At 44.6% G+C, this 23272-nt stretch overlaps 2 protein-coding genes across 4 annotated transcripts in view; one reads left to right on the top strand and one right to left on the bottom strand.

Annotated features, from left to right (window-relative positions):
- The window catches only part of Sugp1 (SURP and G-patch domain containing 1), a 30761-nt gene extending 20925 nt beyond the window's left edge, over positions 1-9836 (bottom strand). Inside the window, exons 1-4 of the mRNA XM_005332956.4 lie at positions 9600-9836; positions 7514-7685; positions 3299-3402; positions 608-835 (exon numbers count right to left, since the gene is read on the bottom strand). Coding sequence (XP_005333013.1) covers positions 608-835; positions 3299-3402; positions 7514-7685; positions 9600-9633 — 538 coding nt within the window. The 5' untranslated portion in view covers positions 9634-9836. The remainder of the gene's footprint in view (positions 1-607; positions 836-3298; positions 3403-7513; positions 7686-9599) is intronic.
- Positions 9837-9948: 112 nt separating this feature from the next.
- The window catches only part of Mau2 (MAU2 sister chromatid cohesion factor), a 34779-nt gene continuing 21455 nt past the window's right edge, over positions 9949-23272 (top strand). Inside the window, exons 1-3 of one of the 3 annotated variants that reach the window (XM_078037911.1) lie at positions 9949-10265; positions 21759-21776; positions 22217-22282. In XM_078037911.1, the coding sequence (XP_077894037.1) occupies positions 9990-10265; positions 21759-21776; positions 22217-22282 (360 nt within the window). In that variant the 5' untranslated portion in view covers positions 9949-9989. The remainder of the gene's footprint in view (positions 10266-21758; positions 21777-22216; positions 22283-23272) is intronic. The other 2 variants (XM_005332955.5, XM_005332954.5) reach the window with 2 other exon arrangements.

The following is a 23272-nucleotide window of genomic DNA, read 5'->3' on the forward strand; positions in this document are numbered from 1 at the left end:
GGGCCTCATTCTGAATGCGGATGAGGTTGGACTCACTGGGAGTGCTGCCATGGCCATCCTCAGCCCTCCTATACCTTGTGGCCTGGACTAGCTCAGCTGAGAACAAGGACCATCCTTCTCCGAGGCAGGAGGCAGCACCCTTCAAACTATGCACTCATGCCTTGGGCCCAAATTGGTGGGGACAGATAACTCACAATAAGTAGCAGCCCTTCTGGGCTTCAAGGGCTCAGGGAAGTGTTTGCCCAAGCTAGGAAGACTTGGAAGTTCCACCCCTTGTACAAGATGTGAAGGGACACAGGACACCCATCTCCAGTGAACCCTGCTATGATAGGCCGTGAAGGTTCCCACTGTGCCCGGGTAGAAGCCCATCCTCTGGTGCCCAGGAAACTCCAGAGGCTGCTCCTGAGAATCCTCCCCATACCCTTCTTTGCTCTGCTCATCCCAAAGGGTCCCACTCTGGCTTGCAGCTCAGTCCAGAAGCCTGACAGCCACTAATCAAAGCCCCAAGCACCCCATTTCTCTAGCTGTGCTTACCCCATAGACCACAAATCCACTGGGGGAACTGTGGATGGGTCAGAGGAAGGAGGGGGCAGCTCCCACAACTTACCTTTGATCTCCAGCCACTGCTCGTAGTCCTCCTCCTCCTCCTCATCAGGAGACTGGAAGACACTTGGCCGGTGTGCCACAGGGAGCTGCTTAGCATGTGAGTAGTTCTTCACCTGGCCAAGTGGGCTGCCTAGTCCCAGGCCTGAACGCTTGCTGAGCAGGAGGGGCCTCTTCCCGGCGCTGGGGGTGGGTGTGCTGGGAGGAGCGCTGGTCGTGGTGGGGGGCGGGTCTTAGAATGGAAAGAAGAAGATACAAGCTGGAGGTCTGCGATGTATATCTCCCCATTTCCCATCTAACCAGAGTGCTGTGGGCCCCCAGGGGCTGGTCCTCAGCTTTCAGTACTGGGGAGGTTAGGTTTGGAGGTACACAGAGAGGCCACCGTGTTTTTACAGATAAGGACAGAGGCCAGGGACAAATGACTCGTAGGGATTCCTCAACCAGAAGAGGATAAGCCTGTGGCTCTGGAGATGGCAGTCTGGCTGGAAATCCCTTGATTAAGCTACACTTAAAGCCAGGGGACAGATCAGCATTTCTGGATAAGATTTAAGCCCCCAAGGCCAGAGGAGAGGCTGGATGCCTGCAGCTGGCCTAATTAGGTACTCTTGGCCTAAGACCCTACAGGTAAAGGACTCAACAACCTATCTCTCCTCTCTGTGGACCAATTTTGCCTTGGATTGACTTATTCTCAGTCATCCCCTAGGATACCTGACAAAAGTCAGCAGTTTCACCAGCAAAGACTAGAGTAACAATGAGCTCTGGGCAGTAAACTGCATAACCATAGATTCAAGTGAGCTCCTGATGGGAGGTGATTCTCACACCTGGCATGCCCCACTGCATCCTGTGAGCCAAGTGGCTGCCCAACCTATGGACAGAGGTTCCATTCCTCTCAAATGGGTTACCACCTAATAGGGAGACACTGGAAATGCACTGGGGCACAGCCCAGAAGGCCTACAGATGGCTTCTGTAACCGAACCCCCAGTTACTCTAAGACACACATGTGTAGCAAGGCTTATAGCCAGGTGTAAGGTGGGGCATCTTATGGATTCACACAAGAGTCCCGGGACTTCAATGGAGAAAAAGCATTGTGAAGGGCAGACCCCTACCCTGATGGCAGAAGACTAGGGCCCCGCTAGGGCTAGCACAGGCTGGCTCCATACATTGGGCCTTACCTTTCTTTCCTTTTCTTATAGTACTGGTGATGAAACCAGGGCCTTTTGCATGCTAGGCAAGTGCTCTACCACTGAGCCACACCCCTAGCCCTTTTTATTTTATCTTGAGACAGGTTCTCAATAAGTTTCCCAGGCTGGCCATGAATTTGTGACCCTTCTGCCTCAGCCTCCTTAGTCATGGAATTACAGGTGTGTACCACTATACCTGTTTGAGCCCTTCTAAGCCTCAGTTTCTCCAGTGTAAAGCTGAAAGGTGACCAGATACATGCTGCTTACAACAGTCAAGAGAGATTTGTATGTACTGTCTAGATCTAAAAATAATCATGTTATTTTATCTAAAAATAAAGATGTGCAGTGGTGCACATCTGTAATCCCAGAGACTTGGGAAGCCGAAGCAGGAGAATTGCAAATTAAAGGCCATTCTTAGCAACTCAGTGAGACCCTGTCTCAAAAAAAAAAGGGGGGGGGGCTGGGGATGTATGTCACTGGTAAAGGACCCTGGGTTCAATCCCTAGTACCAAAAAAAGGGAAAGAATCATGTTGCATTAAAAAGAAAGGCACGGCCGGCATGTTGGCATGTGCCCATAACTCCAGCTACTCAGGAAGCTGAGGTGGGAGGATCCCAAGTTCAAGCAAGTTCAAGGCCAGTCAGGTGAGAGACCCTGTCTCAAAATAAAACAATGTGTTATTGTTTGGGTAAAGGGTCAAAGCTCTAAAATAACATCATGTACTGGAGTGACAGAATGATAAAAGGAACTGTCAGAACAAACAAGAATTTGTGGGTAGTGGGCTCCTGTAACAGGTAGGGATGAGAAAAGTTTAACTTCCTATAGTGTTTTTCATTATTAAATAAAAAGATTGAAATATAAATAATAATGTTAAAGCTATGAGTTTTGGGTGGAGAGAAAACAATACTATCAAAGGTCTCTCAAAGAGAAAACTGCTACAGGCTCTTACAATGGTTAAGTAAAAGATTGGGCATAATCTAAATTTCCCGTATAGAGGTGATGTTCAATAAACACCAGTGCCCCTGTGATAATCATTAGGGGGACCCTCCAGGCTGCCTGTCCACCCTGCATTTCAGCTGCAACAGGACCCAAGATCTGCACAACTCAGGTGTCTCAGGCAGCCTGGTGAAGGTGCACACTCTGTCTGTAAAAGGCCCACTCACCACTGGTGGGCTTGGGCTTATACAGCTTGGGAATATCTCTCCCATACCCTGCCCTCTCGCCCGGAATCATCCTCACCTGTCCCAGGGTTCCAGAGCCCTGGGACATGCTTGATCATGACCCTAATCCTACTGGATGGAAACCTGGCTAGTCTGCCCCTCTTTTATGGGATAGGCACCATAAGGACAAGTTTGTGCTTGTCATTTAGCATATGGTATGGGATGGGAAGAATAAGGGCACTCATGAGTTCATGAAAGGGACACACCTAAGGTTGGACCTTTTACTTCTGATGTGCCAGGGGATCCCAGCAGGAGGCTGGAGAGAAGCATAAAGGAAGGGGTTGGCTGCACTTACCCGTGCTAGTCTGTGCCTTCTGCAATTTCAGAAACTGCTGCAAGAAGCTGCCATCGTTTGCGAACTTGTTGGAAATGCAGGAAGAGTTGTGTGCATTTGCAATTCTAAAACCAAGACAGAGAACAAAGAGGGTGAGACAAAGAGGAAGGATCAGGGTGCGGAGGGACTGCTGAGTACAGAACAGGTTTTAGTATAATAAGCTGGGAACAGGCTTGTTCTAGTGAGAGTAACACTGCCTATCATCAGGTTATCTCTGCCCTAGTGTCAATGCCCTAGGTCCAAATGGGCCCCATCAAGATGGTTCCTGTTTTCCTACACAGTACCTATCCCACTTGTTGTTAGTTACCTGGAATCTTATTGACTCACAGTCTGCCTCCTTGGCCAGGCTTTATAGAGTTCTCCCAGCTAGGGCCTGTGTGTGTTTACCCATGCAAGCTCCAGCAAATGTTTCTGTGGGTGTCACATGTTCACAGGAAAAGTCCAAAACAATCTCTTTGTAGAATTACAGGGATATTTTGTATTTTTATTATTTTTACTCCTTCCCTGCCTTTTTTTTTTTTTTTTTTTTTGCAGAGTATGGTGATGCACACCTATAGTCCTAGCTACTCAGGAGACTGAGGCATCAGAATCACTTGAGCCCAGGAGTTCAAGGCAATCCTACCTCAAAAAAATAAGTAAATAAATAATACCATCAGGGGCAGGGGTACAACTCAGAGGCAGAGCATGTACTTAACATGCAGGAAGCCCTGGGTTCCATCCCCAGCACTGCAAAAACAAAAAATTGTTAGAAAACATCAAAATGAAACTACCACTTTCCTCTGGGTAGCAGCACTATGAGTGATTTGGGGGCCAGAAATGATGGCATATGCCTACAGTCCCAGCTATTTGGGGGGCTGAGCTGGAAAGATCACTTGAGCTCATAAGTTTGTTACCAGTATGGACAACACAGTGATACTCCCATATCAAAAATAAATAAATAAATAAGTAGAGGAGGAAGAGGAGAAGGGAGGACTCTGGCTTTTCCTTATTTCCCTCCTCTTTTTTTTTTTTTTTTGGTAGTAGGGATTGAACCTAGGATTGATTTATCACTGAGCTACATCCCTAGTCCTTTTTCTTCTTTTTGAGACAAGGTCTCTTTAAGTTACTAGGACCTCACTCAATTGTTGGGGCTGGCCTTGAATTTGCCATCCTCCTGCCTCAGCCTCCTGAGTTGCTGGAATTACAGATACATGCCGCCACACTTGACTATTTCCCACCACATATGAGTTATCTTTAAAGTTTAAAAAAAAAAAAACAAAAAACAAAAAGACGAAGAAAGGCAGTAAACATTCTTTTCTGTGAAAGAGATTTTGCTAACAAGTCAGTTTCAACATTAAATAAGAGGAGCCTTTTAGAGACCCATCAGCTCCTGACCTCTCCTCCCCCACACTATGTGCACCTCCCTTTGGATAGTAAGGAAGGACTGAATACAATGAAAAACAGCTAAGCACAATGTCAAATGCCTGTGACTGGCTGAGGCAGGAGGATTCCAAGTTTGAGCCCAGACTGAGTAACTTAGTGACACCGTGTCTCAAAATGAAATTTAAAAGGGGAGGGGAGGGGTTGTGGCTCAGTGGAAACATGCTTGCCTAGCATGTGTGAGGCACTGGGTTCGATTCTCACCACATACAAATAATAAAATTAAAAGTCCATAAACAATTAAAAAGAAAAAAAGATGAAGGAGGGAGCTGGGCGTGGTGGCACATACCTATAATCCCAGGGGCTTAGGAGGATCATGAGTTCAAATCCAGCCTCAGCAACTTATTGAGACCCTAAGCAACTAAGTGAGCCCCTGTCTCTAAATAAAATACAAAATAGGCCCGGGGATGTAGCTCTGTGGTCAAACACCCCTAAGTTTAAAAAAAAAAAAAAAAAGGGGGGGTGGGATGGGGCGCTCTCTGAGTTTCAAAGAGCAATCAAATGACTCCCACTTGAAAATTATTGGTAATGAACAAATAGCAGGGGATACAACTGTCCCTTGGTATCTGTGCATGACTGGCTCCAGGACCCCCATAGATACCAAAATCCATGGATATTCAATCTCTTATATAAAATGGCTTAGTGTTTATACAGAATCTATGCACACCCTCCCTAATACTTTAAACCTTCTCTAGATGACGTATAACAGCTAATACCATTAAAATGCTACATAAATACTGTCATAATCTATTGTTCAGGGAATATGACAAGAAATGTCTCTGTGTTTCAGTACTCACACAGTTTTCCCCATGCATTTTTTGTTTTTATTTTTCTAGGGATGGAACCCAGGTCTTGTGTATGCTAGACAAGCACTCACCACTGAGTTACATCCCCAGCTTGTGAATACATTTAATAGCCTGAACTGAGGGATCAAAAATGATGATAATGGGCTGGGGATGTGGCTCAAGCGGTAGCGCGCTTGCCTGGCATGCGTGCAGCCCGGGTTCGATCCTCAGCACCACATACAAACAGGGATGTTGTGTCCGCCAATAACTAAAAGAAATAAATGTTAAAAAAAATTTCTCTCTCTCTCTCTCTCTCTCCTCTCTCTTAAAAAAAAAAATGATGATAATAATTTTTATTTTTTTGATGTTGGGATTGAACCCAGGGCTTTACCCTCCCCAGCCCTACTGTAGCAAATTTCATGCACATGTATTTTACCATAATAAAAAAAAATTTTAAGTGGAAGGAAAGCAGAACGTAAAACTGATAACTTCATGAAACAAAGCAAAGACACAAGAAGGAAACAAATCCAAATTGCTATCTTGGGGTAACTTGAAGATTTTTTTTTCTAATACCTTTATTTTATTTATTTATTTTTATGTGGTGCTGAGGATCAAACCCAGGATTGAACCCAGAACTTTGCATGTGCCAGGCGAGCGCTCTACCACTAAGCCACAATCCCAGCCCCGAAGATTTTTATTTCTTCAGTTATAAATTCTAAACTTTGGGGCTGGGGCTGTAGCTCAGCAGTAGAGTGCCTGCCTAGCATGCATGAGGCACTGGGTTTGATCCTCAGCACCACATAAAAATAAGCAAATAAAATAAAGGCATTCTGTCCATCTATAACTACAAAAAAATTTTTTAAATAAATAAGTAAATAAATTCTAAACTTTGGTGTACTACTCGTTTACAAAAAGAAAACAACCTTATTTCAAAAGCTTCCTGTGCTATGTACCTACTCACCTGGATGTCCTCATCAGCTGCCCAATCCTAGAAAACTTCTGGGAGGCAACCTTACATGTTGTTCCTATCTTGGTACAAGTCATCCCTTAATTCAGGGGAAGGGCCCACAAGTAGTTACTCAACATGTTCATGTTCCTCAGTGTCTTGGAGCTATGCCAGGCCAGCCCTGCCCTCAACCAGAAAGTCACAGATTCCTAGAAAAGGTGGGAGCTGGGTGGTTAACATATCCCACAATTCAGAGCCCAGAGGAAGGTGCTTGCCTCTCTTGCTTATTCACCTTTGGCCTGAAATTCTTGGATCTCATTATTTTGATCACACTCCCATCCCTTGCTCAAAACCCTTTGGTGCAGGCTAAAGTGTGTCTCAGGGGTAGAGTGCTTGCCCAGCATGTGCAAAGCCATGGTATCTGTGCATGACTGGTATAAAATGAAAACAAAATCTTCTGGGTGCCATTAGTGTTTTTCAGGACAGGTAGATAGAAACTCTGCCTAAGCAACCTGTCCTGCCCTGTGACAGCCCTTTAGTGCAAACAATTTGGACTGCCCTAGCATTCAGGGGCTCTTTCCCCTTCTTGCCCTCTACCAGGCTTTCTGCTTCCTCAATAGACCAGCTACACCTAGGCCTTCAAAATGCAAAGTCTTTCTGTGTCCCTATGGTGGCTGCTATGTCTGGGAACACAGTGTCCATGTGTTATCCTTCAGCAGCTCTGGAGTGGGACTGGCACCCTCTTAGTTAGCAGACTGGGAGCCCCACAAGGACTGTGCTACAACCCTGGCTCCTGCCCAGCAGCTTGTTGGCAGTATATAACTGCTAATGCACAAGTTAGCAGGCTGTCCTCCAGGCTCCTACACAATCATCATTTCTCTTCTGCCACAGTGAGCCTTCCAAGAGCATCTGTGTCATTCCTTGGATTGTGTCAAGCCATGGCCAGGACAGGCACACACTGACTGCTCTCACAAGTAAACTCCTCTGCTGATGAGCCTCTAAGAACTCCAGGTCCCAGGCACTTACTCTCCAGGATGTGGGGGTTGAGGGCTGGACACCTGATTCTGCTTGGCTTTCTGTTCCATTTTGGCTTCGATCTCCCGTTTCTTCTGAGCAATGAGCTCTTCCTGGTGAAGAATGTTCATGTTCATCTTTCCAGACTTGGGGGGAGCAACCCCAAACCATCGGTTAGCCTTTCCTGGGAAGGAAAAAGCAGATCAAAAATCACCTTTGGCTGTGAAAAATATCAGATCCCCAATGGCTGTGAAAGGTCAGAAAGCAACTTAGGTTTATAAAGCCTAATACACTCATTCATTCATTCACCCAGTGAATATTTTCAGAGAAAATGTTACGTAGTTGTTACCATAAAGGGTGCTAAACAAGAGACAGGGCCTCTGAAGATGTGGGACTCACCTCTCACTATAGGGAACAATAGACTCATAACAAAAGAAAGTAACTGTGAATTATAACAAGAGCTCTGATGGAAATTAATAAAAGAATGCATGAGAGAGAAACAGAAGAGTGCCTATGCAAATAGTGCAGTTCAAAAATAACCATTAGAAGAGAGAGCATTTAAACTGAAATTAGAGTATAAGAAGTCAGCAATATGAAAAGCCAAATGGAGAGGGATATGGACAGAGGATGGAGCGGATGCAAAAAGCCTAAGGTAGAAAGAAGCTTGGTGCATTCCAGGATCAGCAGGGTCTAATGTGACCAGAGCAGACTGCTCTGGGGATGGGCAGAAGTGGGACACGGTAAGAGATTCTGCATTTTACTTTAAGAAGTGACAAAGCAGTAAATGAAAGATCTAAAATTAAAAGATCCAATGGGGTTTTTGTTGTTGTTGTAAAGACAAGGTCTCTTATTTATTTAGCAGTATTAGACATTGAACCTAAGCCTCCCACATGATAGGCAAGATACTCTATCTCTGAATTAAATGCCTGTTAGGGTTTCACTAAGTTGCCTAGGCTGGCCTTGAACTAGAGATCGTCATGTCTCAGCCACCCAAGTAACTGGGATTACAGGAATGTGTCACCATAACCAGTTCCAATGGATATTTTCATTTTTAAAACCATCCTGGTGGCTGGGTGGTCACTCTAAGAGAATATAGACAGAAGGGGAACAAAGAAGCTCACTAGCTTCAAGCAAGGATGATGCTCTTGGGACTAGTGTGATAGCTGTGGAGATAGAGAAGCCACCCCAAAGATACACTAGTGGGACTTGGATTAAAATCCAAATTTTTGAAGTTGGTTTTCTGTCCCTGACAGAGATGGCTCCCCTGCCCACATCCATGTCATTCTTGACGTTCTTCAAAAAAATAAGCCTGGTCACCCCAGGGCCTTTACACTGGCTGTGTCACATCTGTGGAGGAAAGGTCTGCCCTCCAGGTCTTTCCATAGCTAGCATCTTCTCATCACAAATGTCTTCTGCCTTCCCTGACCACTCAACATCAATAGGCTCCAAATCCCACCTCACTTCACCACAATTAATTCTTTGTATATGTTTGCTACTTGGTGCTACTGATCCCAGTACAAAATAACCTTAAGGAAGGAAGAGCCTTGTTTTGGTCCCCTATGCACCCTCAGTGCCTAGCTCAGTGCCTGGCACACTGTAAGCACATAGCGTTTGCTGAATGGATGACTGCATCATCTCATCCTAGGGAAGTAGTAAGAGCAAGACTTGGAGGAAAGTGGGATTCAAAAACACATGGGAAAGTGTATAATGGGAGCCCCAAAGCGGTTCGAAAAAGCAGTTTTTCCAGAAAAAGGGACACAAGCCAGACGGCAGCTGCTACGAAAAGAGAGGTTCAGGACAGCCCAAGGTTGCCTCTGTTTCAGCTTTGAGGGCGGTAATTTCAAAAAACTGGAGAAGAGTTGACCCCGGTGAAAGCCTTTATGGAAAACCGGGCGTCCTCAGCAAACCATACGGGGCGGATAGCAAGCTGGGTCTGGGGTCTCAGGAGACGAAGGAGATGCAGAAGGCTCCACTGTGGGCTGCCCAGAAACTGAGGCAAGGGGTCCACGGATAAGAACAGGACCGACGGGAGGGTGAAGCAGCGACACGCAGCCCAGAGGACCCAAGCAGGCGCCTGAGGGGAGGCGGGGGCTGTTACCTGCAACATCCCGGTTGTCCATCTTGAGACTCATCCAATCCCACAATGCTCGGGCGCCACCTGGGGGGGCTTGTTATATTGCGCATGGCCTGATGGGAGTTGTAGTCCGCTCCGGCCAGGCAAGCACTATCATTTCAAGGACGCTTACTGTCTTTCCCGCAGGAACTCAAGCTTTAGCCTAAAAGAGAAGTCGAAGTCTCAATTCCGATGACCCGGGGGCTTCGCCCCGCCCTCACGTTTCCTTGAGCCGCGACCACCTTAAATATAAACTACATGTTCCAGGATGCCTTGTAATGCAGCTCTCGCGAGTTCCTCAAGTAGCGCCCAGCCCCGCCCCGTACGCCTGCTTCCGCCTCCCTGTGGAGGAGGCTTGTTGTTGTAGAGGCCAAAATGGCGGCTCAGGCGGCAGCGGCAGCACAAGCGGCGGCGGCTCAGGCAGCGCAGGCTGAAGCGGCCGAGTCTTGGTATCTGGCGCTTCTGGGCTTCGCTGAGCACTTCCGCACTTCCAGTCCACCCAAGATCCGCCTGTGCGTGCACTGCCTACAGGCCGTGTTTCCCTTCAAGCCGCCGCAGCGTATCGAGGCCCGCACGCACCTGCAACTAGGCTCTGTGCTCTATCACCACACCAAGAACAGCGAGCAGGCGCGCAGTCACCTGGAGAAGGCGGTGAGCGCGGGCCGGGCCGCGAGGGGGGAGGCGCGGGCTCTTTGCGGTTCGCTGGCTGACTAGCCGCGATCTGGCAGGCAGAGACCGCTTGTCGGGGACCTGGGGGCGCCACCTCCGCAAGAGCAGCAGGGCCCTTACCCGACTCCGAAAGCCGCTAGCCTTTCGGGAACCCGAGGCTCTCACCTTCACCTTATTTTTCGTTTCTTCTGACAGACGGGGCTTCAGGAGCCGCCTGCTCCTACTCTGGGTACTCGGAAAGTTGCTTCCTTAGGAGCAACAGGGTCCCAAGATCGTCAGGTTTTCAGGAGGATACCACTAGTTGGTGGCAGTGGGGACATCCTAGATTAATCTCTGGGTCGTTAAACTTCCAACTCCTCAGGGCTCAGCCCCGAAGCATCAATCCAGAATGATCCCATCTGAAATGACTTGGGGTCGGGAAGAGTGGAGGCTGACAGTTCAGGCATTCCCTGGGAAGTCAAAGACTGGTCTCAAGAAACCTGGGAGGGCATCCACCCCTTCCTCCCGGACCTGGAAGTCTGGGTACTCAGAGTGTTTGGAGGGTCTTGGGTCCCAATTGGTAGTTCCAGGTGTCATGCGGGAAGGTCAGTCCTGGAGCCTGGCTTGGGCTTTTGAGATCCTGTGAGGAGGCGAAATAGGGAATCTGGATTCCAGGACCAGTTGCTCAGCGAGGGGTTGTGGGTGGATCGCAGGGCACCTGCTTTCCCTCTACCCGTTGGTTATTTCTTTCCCACTACCCATTAAACCCATCCTCTGAAGATGCCACCCACCCTCAAGTTTACTTGTGTGACATTCTGGTGCTTCAAAGAATGGGGGAAATTTATGGCTGTGAACTTGTTTCTGCTCATAGCAATACTGTGCTCCCGTCAGAACCCTGTGTCCCTTTTGCTGTTTATCCAGTTCCATTCTGATTAAAAGAGAACCTCCCTGAAAATAATTAACTTAGATTTTTCGCCCCCAAGTGCTGGGGTTTCAGACCAGTGGTGTTTGACCACTGAGCTACATCCCTAGCCCTTTTTATTTTGAGATAGGGTCTCACTAAGTTTGCCAAGGCCCACCTTGAATTTGTGATCCTCCTGCCTCAGCTTCCCAAGTCATTGGGATTTCTGGCATGTACCACCACATTGGCTCAACTCAGATTTTTAAATGTATTGATCTGAGGTAGATTTGAGCTGTCTCTTAGCTACTAACAAGTTGTGTTCAGGAGATCATATCTTTCTTTTGCACACTGTGAAAAGTTAGAAGACAACATTAGTCCTCACTTGATCAACTTCCTTGTTTCAGAGTGAGGTGGTCTGGGCCCAGAAAAGTGAAGTGATTTGCTGAAGGCCATGCAAGTTACTAACAAAACTGAGCTCACACTCAGGCATAATAATCACCACGTTTCATGCCAAGACAATATATCGTTATTATTTTAGTGAAGTTTATTTGTTTTCAGTCAGCAGATATTTGTTAAGCTCTCTCCAGGTGCCAAGCTCCATTTCAGGTACTAGGGATCAGTGATGACTAAAACAATACCTACCTATAGAAGCTTATGTTTTAGAGAAGGAGACAAATTATATTTGTAGTAAAAAAGTTAGGCAGTTATGGAAGAACTATGAAATATGGACAGGAGAAGGGATGAAGTTGAAGTGGAGCTGCTAATTTTGGTAATAGTAGTGAGGGAGTCTGTATTTGTAGGAGTGACATTTGAGCAGGCCTGAGTGGGTGGGTAGTGAGGCCAGAGATCTGCTTAAGGCATCAGGTTTGGCAAGGAGTGCCTGGCCTGTCAGAGACCAGCAGTGGTTTCAGGGCCTTGAGATCCAGTGAAGCACCAGGCTTCTGGGCCAGACTGCCCAGCATCTCCAGTGCATGCGCTGGTTCTGAAACTCCCTTCTCTGAGTTGAGAACAGATCCCACCATTTCCCTCCCTTGTCTCCTGGGACTGTACATCCTTTTTCTAGCACTACTTAATAGTCACTGTGTGCATTGTCATATTTCGCCCACTCAGCCATGTCTAGCAGATGCAATCATGTCTAAAATTGCTCTCTTTTAGCCACTTGGTTTCTGGGCCTGTAATTTTCAATCCTTATCCTTATGAAGTGCCTTTGCTCATTTAACAGAACCCTGAATCTTGTGGGGTCTTCCACAGAGTCGCATATTCCTCTCCTTAGGTCACACCAAATTTAAGCATAGAGATCTCAATCAGTTGCATCCCCAGTTGCAAATTTGTCTGGATTTCACTTAGAGTGGTGTTTCCCATGCTGTTTGCCTTCTACAGTTGTTTATGTGTTCGTTTTTATTTTTTTATTTTTTTATTTTGGTAGGGATTCAAACTAGAAGCCCTCTACCCCTGAATTACATTTTTAGCCCTTTTTATTTTTGATTTTGATACAGTGTCTCACAGAGTTCCCCAGGCTAGCTTTGTGATCCTCCTGCTCCAGCCTCCCAAGTCACTGGAATTATAGTTGTGTCCCACTATATATGGCTATGATCTTTTGTGTTACAAAGCAAGCATGCCTTTGGGATAGGGGGTTACTGGAGATTGAACCAGGAGCTTAACCACTGAGCCACAATCCCAGTCCTCCCCAGTTCTTTTTATTTTTTACTTTGAGACAGGATCTCATTAAGTTGCTGAGGCTGGCTTTGAATTTGTAATCCTCCTGTCTCAGCCTTCTGAGCCACTGGATTATAGATGTGCACCACCAGGCCCTGCTACTTTTTTGGGGGGTGGGGGCAGTACTGGTGATTGAAATAGGCCTTTTGCATTCTAGACAAGCACTCTACCTCTGTGCTACAACCTCAGTCCTTTTTATTTTGAAACAGAATCTCATTGAATTGTGCAGGCTGGCCTTAAATTTGTGATTGATCCTCCTGCCTCAGTTTTCCAAGTAGCTGAAATTACAGGTGTGTGCTGCTATATCTGGCACAATAAGATATTTTGAAAGAAACATGATGTTTAGAAAACTTTTAATACAATATGTTGTCATAATTGTTATAGATTTGTCTATGTAGGAAAAAGCATAGCGTCTGCCAGATGCATTGACACATGCCTATAATCCCAGTGGCTTGGGAAGCTGAGGCAGAGGGATTGTGAATTCCAATCCTCTCAGCAATTTAGCAAGACCCTGTCTCAAACTTTTAAAAAAATTTTTAAAGGGCTGGAGATGTGGCTCATGGTTAAGCTCCCTGAGTTTAATTCCTAGTACAAAAAAAAAAAAAAGAAGAAGAAAAGAAAAAGATAAAGCATAAGTGTCTATAGGATTCAGTGCTGCCCTAGATTTCAGGTATCCACTGGAAGTCTTGGAATACATCCCCTGCAGACTATGGTTAGATTCTATTCTCTTTGATTGGCGCATACTAATTTCTGTTCCATCAACTGTTTGTGAACTATTTAAAAGACATATGTAATAGAGTTAACCATCTGCGTCATCAAGTCTACCAACTTTGAAAGAATCATCAGTTAAATGTCCCCATCGGAGTCTGGAGGATGTGTCTCCCTTTCCTCCAAAGTTTTTTTTGAGACCACAACCATTGGTCTTAGTCATCTTGCCTCTGCAGGCCCTCAGATCTGCTCATCAAATAAGGACACTTGACCTGAAAGCCTCTCTTTTTGTGTGTGCACATGTGCACAGTACTGAGGATTGAACCCAGGAGCACTCTTACCACCAAGCTACATTCCTAGCCCGTTTAATTTCTTATTTTGAGGCAGGATCTCACTGAGTTGCCCATGCTGCCCGATGCTCCTGCTTCATCCTCCTGAGTTGCTGGGATTACAGGCATCTGCCACTGTGCCCAGCTTAGCTTCCCTTCTTTGATTATGGTTTTGGCAGCGATGTGGATGTATGGTCAAAATTCTTGGCTGCTTTGAGACTCCCTGGTTAAATAGTTTGTGATTATAAAAGGTATTCCTTTCCACAGAAATCTTTTGGCTAGATTTCCAAAGCTGTTTATGCAGATTCTGTCAAGTTACATTCCTTTAGACATATTTCGTTTTCTCTACATTAGTTTTCTTCTTGCTGCACTCCTATTTCTGTATGAATTTTCAGTTCTCTTTCAGGGCCCGTGACTTCTGTTTTATTTTCACACTAGTCTTTCATGCAGACAAATCTATTTCAGTCATTTGCACATTTGCTGTAAAACCAAGAAAATATGCAGGTATACCAATTTCCCCCTTTTCTTTCATTTTTACTTATTTATTTACTTATTTATTTGTGCTAGAGAGTAAACTAAGAGCCTTATGCATGCTGAGCATGTACTCTACCGTTGAACTACACCCTGAGTCCCAAATTTCCATATATCTATATATCTATCTATCTATATCTATTATATATATATATATATTGTTGTTGTTGTTGTTATAGTTGAACACAATATGTTTATTTTATTTATTTATATATGGTGCTGAGGATTGAACCCAGGGCCTCACACGTGCTAGGTGAGCACTCTACTGCTGAGCCACAACTCCATCCCTGAGTCCCAACTTTTTTAGTCTTTTTTTATTCCCCCTTCCATACCAGGGGATTGATCCTAGGGGCATTTAACCACTGAGCCATATCCCCAGCTCTTTTTATTTTTTATTTTGAGACAGTATCTCACTGAGTTGCTTAAGGCCCTGCTAAGTTGCTGAGGCTGGTCTCGAACTTAAAGTCTTCCTGCCTCAGACTCCCCAGTTTCTAGGATTATAAATATGTGCCACTGCACCTGGCTTACATAGTTTGTTTTTTGTTTTTGTTTTTTAAATCCCTGGGCACATAAAGTACATCATCATTTGTATATTTTCTTGATTTAAAAGGCACTGAGGAATAAGTGCTGCTTCTCAGAAATGGTTATTTTCTGGAATCAGACAGCCATTCTTTGAACTGACTGCCAATATCCATGTTGATACCATCCATGTTTGCTTCTTTGTGCATTTAGGATGGAGCTGTGGTTTTGTTTGGTTTGTTGGTTGGGTTTTTATGTTTGTTTTTTAATTTTTGGAGGCAAGGTCTCACTGTATTGCTCTAATTTACAACTCCTGACTTGAAACCATGTTCCTGCCTCAGTCTCCCAAGTAGCTGTAATTGCAGGCACATGCCAAGGAGTTCAGCTCAGTCTGTTTTCTTTTTCTTTTTCTTTTTCTTTTTCTTTTTTTTTTGGTACCAGGGAATGGCAAAGATTGTGCTTTGCCACTGAACTATATCACCAGTTTTTTATGTTTTCTTTTGAGATAGGGTCTTGTTTAGTTATTTGGGAGCTCACTAAATTGCTGGGGCTGGTCTTGAACTTGCAATCTTCCTTCCTCAGCCTCCCAAATCACTGGGATTATAGGTATGTGCCACTATGCTTGGCTGTCAGTCTGCTTTTTAATGGTGGTTTTGCTCATCTGGCATACAAAGCAACTGTAGATTGTACCAGTCAGGTGCTTACTAATTCTATATCTAGGTTTAGCCTGAAAGTCTATGTTTACTTTCCTAGCAAGTGATTAAATGCTTTCCTTTCTCTTCTTAAAGCCCAATGAGGCTTGGTATTAAGCCTCTCACATTTAGTCCAGCTGGAGCAACACTTTCATCCTTCAGGATCATGATCATGTCACATTGATAAGAAATAAAAACTCAAGCGAAGGCTGCATTTGCAGAGCTGACATGAAACATTTTTTTGGAGTTAGGGATCTGTACTTCTTTCTCCTGTTTTCCTTTCCATTTTTTTTTTTTTTCACACACACTCTTTGTTTTTTTCCCATGCTGGGGGTAGAAGCAGGGCCTTGGGCATGCTAGGCAAGCATACTATCACTAAGCCATATTCCTGGCCCCTTCACTCTCACTCTCCAAGTTACCTCCAATTTTGGGAGGTAAAATGTGTATCACTTCACAGCTCTACTAACTCACTTCAATTCTTCAAAATCCTGCCTTTGAATTCCTGCAGTGTTTTTGGTGCTTTCTATATGACAGGCTCTGCACAGATATATTTCAGGGTACTATTTCACTTGATCTTCAATAAACCCACAGGGTGAGGACCACTTCCAACTTGCTGATCAGTGAGCACACTCAGGCGGTGACTGAAGGATGCACCAGGCCATGGGTACACTGCAGAAATAGGCAAGGAAGGCTTTTTAATGCTGTGCTACTATGCCAAGGGAGTTGCAATCAATCAATAACTATTTCTATACATTTTGGTGTTTAGAAGAGCTGACCCTTTTTGTTTGTTTGTTTGTTTGTTTGTTTGTTTGTTTCAAGGAATAAAAAAGACATGAAATGCTTTCAGTCCTGAACAAGTCTTAGAAGAACCAACCAGAAATGTGGTGATCTGGGCCCTTCTGCACCTGGTGGCCCTGATCCTTACTCACTTTCCCTGAGAGCCCCAAGGTGGCTCCTGGAACTTCTAGTAGAGCATTGACATCTCTGTTCTGTATCCTGTAGGCCACCTAACGCCAAGGGAGCTCTTACTTTAACTGCTTTTCTATCATAAGGAAGGAGATGTAAAGACTATTTTTTAATATTACAAAGTTTAAAAAAAAAATCACAAAGTAACAATCTTGGGTACAGTATCCTATATGTTATTCTGTACACAAGTCATCATGAATTACTATACATACATTTTATTTATATATATATATATATATATAGGGTTGTGGTTGGACACAATGCCTTTATTTTATTTTATTTTTATGTGGTGCTGAGAATCAAACCCAGCTTCACGCACATGAGCCACAACCCCAGCCCCTCATGTATTACTTTATATATGGTGGATATTTAGTTCTTATTTATGAGTCAGCCAGTTTTACAAACCTGTAATAAAGTACCTGAGATAATCAACTTATAAGAAGGAAAGGTTTATTTTGGTTCATAGTTCTAAAGAGGTTTCAGTCCATGTTTGTTTAACTGTGTTGCCTTTGGGCCAGTGATGAGATCATAGCAGGAACATGTGGCAGAGGAAGCTGCTCACCTCATGGTGGCTGGGAAGCAAAGAAATAGAAAGGGGCAGGAACCCTAAATCTCTTCCAAGGGCATGCCCTGCCAATGACCTAACTTCCTCCCACTAGGCCCCACTTCCGAAAGATTCCAGCACCTCCCAGTAGCACCACAGGCTGGGAAGCCAAATCTTTGAGGGTTATTCTGGTCCCAAACTAAAGTGGTGAGTTTATATTTAAATCCTAACAAAAATACAGAAAGTCATTTGGTGTGGTGTCAGGCTGACAGTGCTGAGGAAGTGATTGCCCCACCCTGAAACAAGAACTACTCTCCAGATATGTGTTGTTATGCAGGTCAATTCAAAGTGTCATAGTGACATGACCAGGCATGGTGGTGACACTTGCAATCCCAGCAACTTGGAAGGCTGAGGCAGGAAGAATCATAAGTTTGAAGCTAGTCTTGGGCAACTTAGCAAGACCCTGTCTCAAAATAAAATCAAAAGGGCTAGGGATATTGCTCAGTGGAGAACATTCATGGGTTCAATCTCCAGGACTACAAAAAAAAGAAACAACAGTGAAATTTAGAGAAAGGTGATGTTTGTACTGTTTTAAGAGTTAAGGCTTGGGCTGGGGCTATAGCTCAGTGGCAGAGCGCTTGCCTAGCATGTATAAGGCACTAGGTTCAATCCTTAGCACCACATAAAAAAAATAATAAAGGCACGTTGTCCATCTATAACTATAGATGCCTTTTTTAAAAAAATAGAAATTTTTTTAAAAAAGGCTCTAGGGCTAGGGTTGTGGCTCAGTGATACAGTGCTTGCCTAGCACTTGCGAGGCACCAGGTTTAGAGCTAAGCATCACATAAAATAAATGAATAAATAAAAGATCTTGTATCCATCTACAACCAAAATATTAAAATAAGGCTCCAGTGAGGCACAGTGGTGCATGCCTGTAATCCCAGCAGCTGGGGAGGCTGAGGCAGGAGGATCGTGAGTTCAAAGCCAGCCTCAGCAACTTAGCAAGGCACTTAGCAACTCAGTGAGACCCTGTCCCTAAGTAAAATACGAAAAGGGCTGGGGATGTGGCTTAGTGGTGCCCTGGGTTCAATCCCCAGTACCCCTCCCCCCGCCAAAAAAATAAATTAATTAAGGCTCTGTATCTGAAAGCCATAAGCCTCAGTTCTTTGGCTGTTTGCACATATGGAAGCCTTTATATTCCAGCAATGCTAGATAAACTCTATTCATTATCTGAGTAGATAAAGCATTGCTTATGCAGCAAATGTTTCCCAAGTATCTACTGCATGTCAGCCTATTGCAGGCACTGGGAACACAGCATTGACTGAGGCAGCACATCATGATGCTTTCTTTATCTGATGTCCTCCATTTATATGTAAAGTCACCTAATACATAACGACATTTTGATTAATCCCCAAACTGCACATACAACAGTGATCCCATAAGATAATATTTCCTCGTAGTGTTGTAGCTGTCTGAACAGTCTGGTGTGCTTAGATGCAGCAAGAAATCACTTAACAATGCATTTCACAGAGTGCATCCCCATTATCAAGTAACACATGGGAGACTTCTGTATACATATGAAAGCATGGTGCAAGGTCAGTGGGCCTGGAAAATTAATGTTCAAGAGCCCTAGGGTCGGTGCAGGCTAGATGGTAGAGTGTTTTCCTGGTATGTACAAGGCCCTGAATTCTATTTCTAGCAATGCAGGAAGAAAATTTAAAAAAAAGAGCTCTAGGATCTAAGATTTCTCAAAAGACTTGGAGCATTGCTAACTCACTTAATAAATCCCTACCTTGAATCTAGTCCTCTGTCCTCCAGCCAGTGCTCCCAACAACAAGTGGCTTTCAGAAGAGAAAGTTCATGTCTTGAACTTTGAGCAAGATACTTCGCAGCTCACCAATCTCCCAGTCTCTCCTTCTCTGGAAGCCTGGAAGACATGTGATTTTCTCCCCGTCCCCCACCTTTCTCTCTCTTTAATGCTAGGGATTGAACCCAGAGGTGCTTTAACACCGATCCACATTCCTAGCCCTTTTTATTTTTATTTTGAGTCAGGAACTCATTAAATTACTTAGGGTCTTGCTTAGTTGCTGAGGCTGGCCTCAAACTTGTCATCCTCCTGCCTCAACCTCCTGAGTTTCTGGGGTTAAAAGTGTAGACCACAGTACCTGGCGAAAATATGATTCCCAGAAAATGGAAGGAGCTGACAGAGGGAAGCTGATCATTAGCAGGCACATTTGATTCATGAAGAAAAGATGTCAGTCAGGTCAAGAACAAATTAGGTCCATCCCAACTATCTGCTGAATAGATGTTAACCACTCAAAAGCCCCCAAAAGAGAAAGAATTTTAAAATGGTTGCTGTAAGACATTAATGAGCCCACACAGGCATAAGCTACAGCATTGGCCAAGACTTCATAGAAATAGAACAGTGGGGTCCTCCCCAGGCAGTGGATAATTGGATGCATCCCTTGCAAGTTGCCTCCCACAGACATGCCTGTGCAGGCTTTCCTCAGCACCAGACCCAGAGTGCACTGAGGGTGAGCATCCTGGGCTTGGAAGGCTTCTCTGCCCCAATTCGGATTGGGTGCAGGAGGAGTTCACATCTTTTCTCATTGCCTGGCTTACTTGTGTTGAGGTGTAGTAGTAGAGAAATGGAGTCAGCTTTATTTATCACAGTTCAGAGGCATGGATAGGACTAGGAGGTCAGCTATGGGTGCTGAGTTTACTCAGCCCACTCCATCTTGGCCACCCAGGACTCTCTGAAAGGCTTCCTGTTCTCTCTGGAGGTCCTTCCTGCCCTGTGATCTATATTGGAGTTGGATGGCATCTTGGCACAACTCTAGCCCAGCACCTCCTCCATAGTGTTTCCTCTTCTCTGACTGGCTGTTCCTTCTAATTGTTGGCCTTCCAGAGAGCTTCTCTTGCTGGACTGGGCTTCAAGGTGAAGTAGCTTTTATAGAAAGCACCCTGACTTCAGTGGTCACCAGTTCCTCCATATTACAAGTGCTGTCTCCACATATTGTCTCCTGCTGAGGAGCTTCACCTCTGGGGCTACACTCTTGGGTTCAGGTGCTGGCTCTGCCCCTCTGGAGACCCTCTTGTTCATGCTTCAAGGGGTCTTGGGCAAGAACAGGAGGAGGTAGATGCTCTGGCTGCCTTCTTGCCACAGGTAGTATCTAGTATCAGTATCAGTAACCCTGGCAATAGCAGTCTCTCCCTCTCACTGTCTCACAGCTCCCCCTCCTGGCTTATCTGTGTCTTGTGGGCAGCTGGTCTTAGCTCAAGACTTTCTCACTTATGTGACTTTAGTCATCCCTCAGCTGACCCCTGGGCTGCACTGACTCCTCTTTCTGGGTTTCTTTTTTCTTTTCTATCTTTTTTTTTTTTTTAATATTTTTAGTTGTAGATGGACACAATACCTTTATTTTATTTATTTATATTTTAGTTGTACTTGGACATAATACTTTCAATTTTTTATTTTATTTTATTTTTAATTTTTAATATTTATTTTTTAGTTCTCGGCGGACACAACATCTTTGTTGGTTTGTGGGGCTGAGGATCGAACCCGGGCCGCACACATACCAGGCGAGCGCGCTACCACTTGAGCCACATCTCCAGCCCTCAATTTTTTTATTATTTACATGGTGCTGAGGATTGAACCCAGTGCCTGCACGTGCTAGACGAGTGTTCTACCATTGAGCCACAACCTTAGCCCTTATTTATTTATTTTTATGTGGTGCTAAGGATCAAACCCAGTGCCTCACAAGTGCTAGGCAAGTGCTCTATCACTGAATCACAACCCCAGCCCTCTCTGTACATTTCTTTGGTGCATCTGGGACAGTCTTAAAACTCTGATCTAGTTGGGTACTTTCATTTTTCACCTTTAACTAAGGCTGCACAGCCAGGGTTAAAAGCACAGAAGACCCATTGGCCTTCCAAGTCACACTTATCTAGAAGGACTGAAACCCCGAGTCCCATTCTCCAGTTGTACCTGATTCCCTGTGTAATGCTTTGCTGAACATCTTCTTCTCTGCTGAATGTCAGCCCTATTACTGTATGGCATGTGAGAGCCAGATTAACTATGGGCTCCTTGCCTGACTGAAATTGACGTTGCCAACAGTAGAAAGGATCTGACTCCCAAGTGCAAACCCCTCTTCTGATGTCAAAAGAGGATATTCTCTCTTCCCTAGGCACCCACCAAGTGCCCTATGGCTTCATTTCCATTGTTGCTTTGAAGGGAAATTGAGCCTACTCTCTCAGGCTGAGTAGGCTACTTTCCTATTTAACTGGACTCCTGTATTGGGGCTGGAGAGCAACCTATAAAAATCCCAAAGTAGCCAAGTATGGTGCACTCCTGTAATTCCAGAGGCTCTGGAGGCTGAGGCAGGAGGATCACAAGTTCAAGCCAGCCTCAGCAACTTAGTGAGAACCTGTCTCTAGATAAAATATAATACAAAAAATGCTGGAGATGTGGCACAATGGTTGAGCTCCCCCAGGGTTCTAATCTCCAGTACCAAAAAAAAATTCCCCAAGTAAGCCAATAACTGAGCTGATATTTGCCTGAGAATTCATCTTTTTTTCTTTCTCTTTCAGTGGTTGATATCACAGCAAGTATCCTTTTCTTGTTGGGACCTATGTTTTTATTTTTATTGTTATTATTATTTGTTTCCATATTGCTGGGGATTGAACCCAGGGCCTGCTGCCAATTAGGCAAGTGCTGTGCCACTGAGCTACATCCCAGGCCTGTACCTTACCCTTGAAGGAATGTTCTATTTAAATAAAAGAAATTTGTTAGATTGAAATCTGGAGAATCCTAGCTCTATCCTTGGCTGCCCCTCAAGGCCAGAAGCCTCTTCCTGGATACCATGTTCCTCTTCATGCCTCAGTTACCCTGGCATCTGGCTCCACACCCATCTGCAACAAGCTCAGGGGGCACTGGAGAATGAGAACTTGGAACACCAGGCACATGTCTGCAGTGTTAGAACGCTGATTTATGGACCTTTGAAATTGACCTTTTTGCAGTATCTACTTCCTTAACTGGACATCACTAGATCCCACAGTTTGAAGATGTTAAATTTGAAGCAGCAAGTCTGTTGTCTGAATTGTACTGTCAAGAGGTAAGAACATACTAATTTTTGTGAAAACCAAAGAATCTCTCCCTTTTGGTGTGACAGAGTAACACCTTGGGGTTCACAGAATCTGAAATCCTTTCTGGCTTTTATTTATTTATTTATTTATTAATATTTATTTTTTAGTTGTAGTTGGACACAATACCTTTATTATATTTATTTATTTTTATGTGGTGCTGAAGATCAAACCCAGGGCCTTGCAAGTAGAGCAAGCACTCTACTGAGCCACAACCCCAGCTCTCCTTTCTGGCTTTTAATACTTCTAATCACCATTATCCTTCAGCATTTATAAGGGGTTAGTTCAGGATCCCCCTCCAGTATGATAGTAGACAGAGCCTACACACATCCTCCTATGGACTTCTTTTATTACTTTATTCTTTGTGGTGCTGGGAGTCAAACCTGATGCATGCTAATGAGCACACACTCTACCATTGAGCTTCCTACACCCAGTAGCCCCTCTCCCATATACTTTAAATTGCCTCTGTATTACAATACTTAATGCAATATAAATGCTATACAAAAATTTGTCATGCTGTGTTGTTTAGGGAATAAGGACAAGAAAAATAGTCTGTATGTGTTCACTACATACCCAGTTTATTTTTCCCTGAATATTTTTGGTCCATAGCTATCTGAATCCATAGCTGCAGAACCCATGGACACACATTGCCAACTGTGTTTTCTACCTCCTACACCCTAGTACCAGGGTTTCTGTGAGTAATCATTTGTTAACAAGGGCCAGCCGATTCCTTTTCTACTGAGAAAACAGCCTTGTTCCTAGCCTAATAGGTCCATAGTTTGTTTTGTTTTGTTTTTTCTCCCTAGCAGTGGTGCCAAGAATCGAACCCAGGGCCTTGTATATATTAGGCAAACCTATACTACTGAGCCACATTCTCCAGCCCTAGTTTGACTTATTTATCAGTTGCAGTTGAATATTGCCTTCCCCACTTCGAAAACATTTATGCAGTGGCCTAGGCAGCG

Source organism: Ictidomys tridecemlineatus, chromosome 2 (assembly GCF_052094955.1).
Source record: "Ictidomys tridecemlineatus isolate mIctTri1 chromosome 2, mIctTri1.hap1, whole genome shotgun sequence".
Taxonomy (NCBI): domain Eukaryota; kingdom Metazoa; phylum Chordata; class Mammalia; order Rodentia; family Sciuridae; genus Ictidomys; species Ictidomys tridecemlineatus.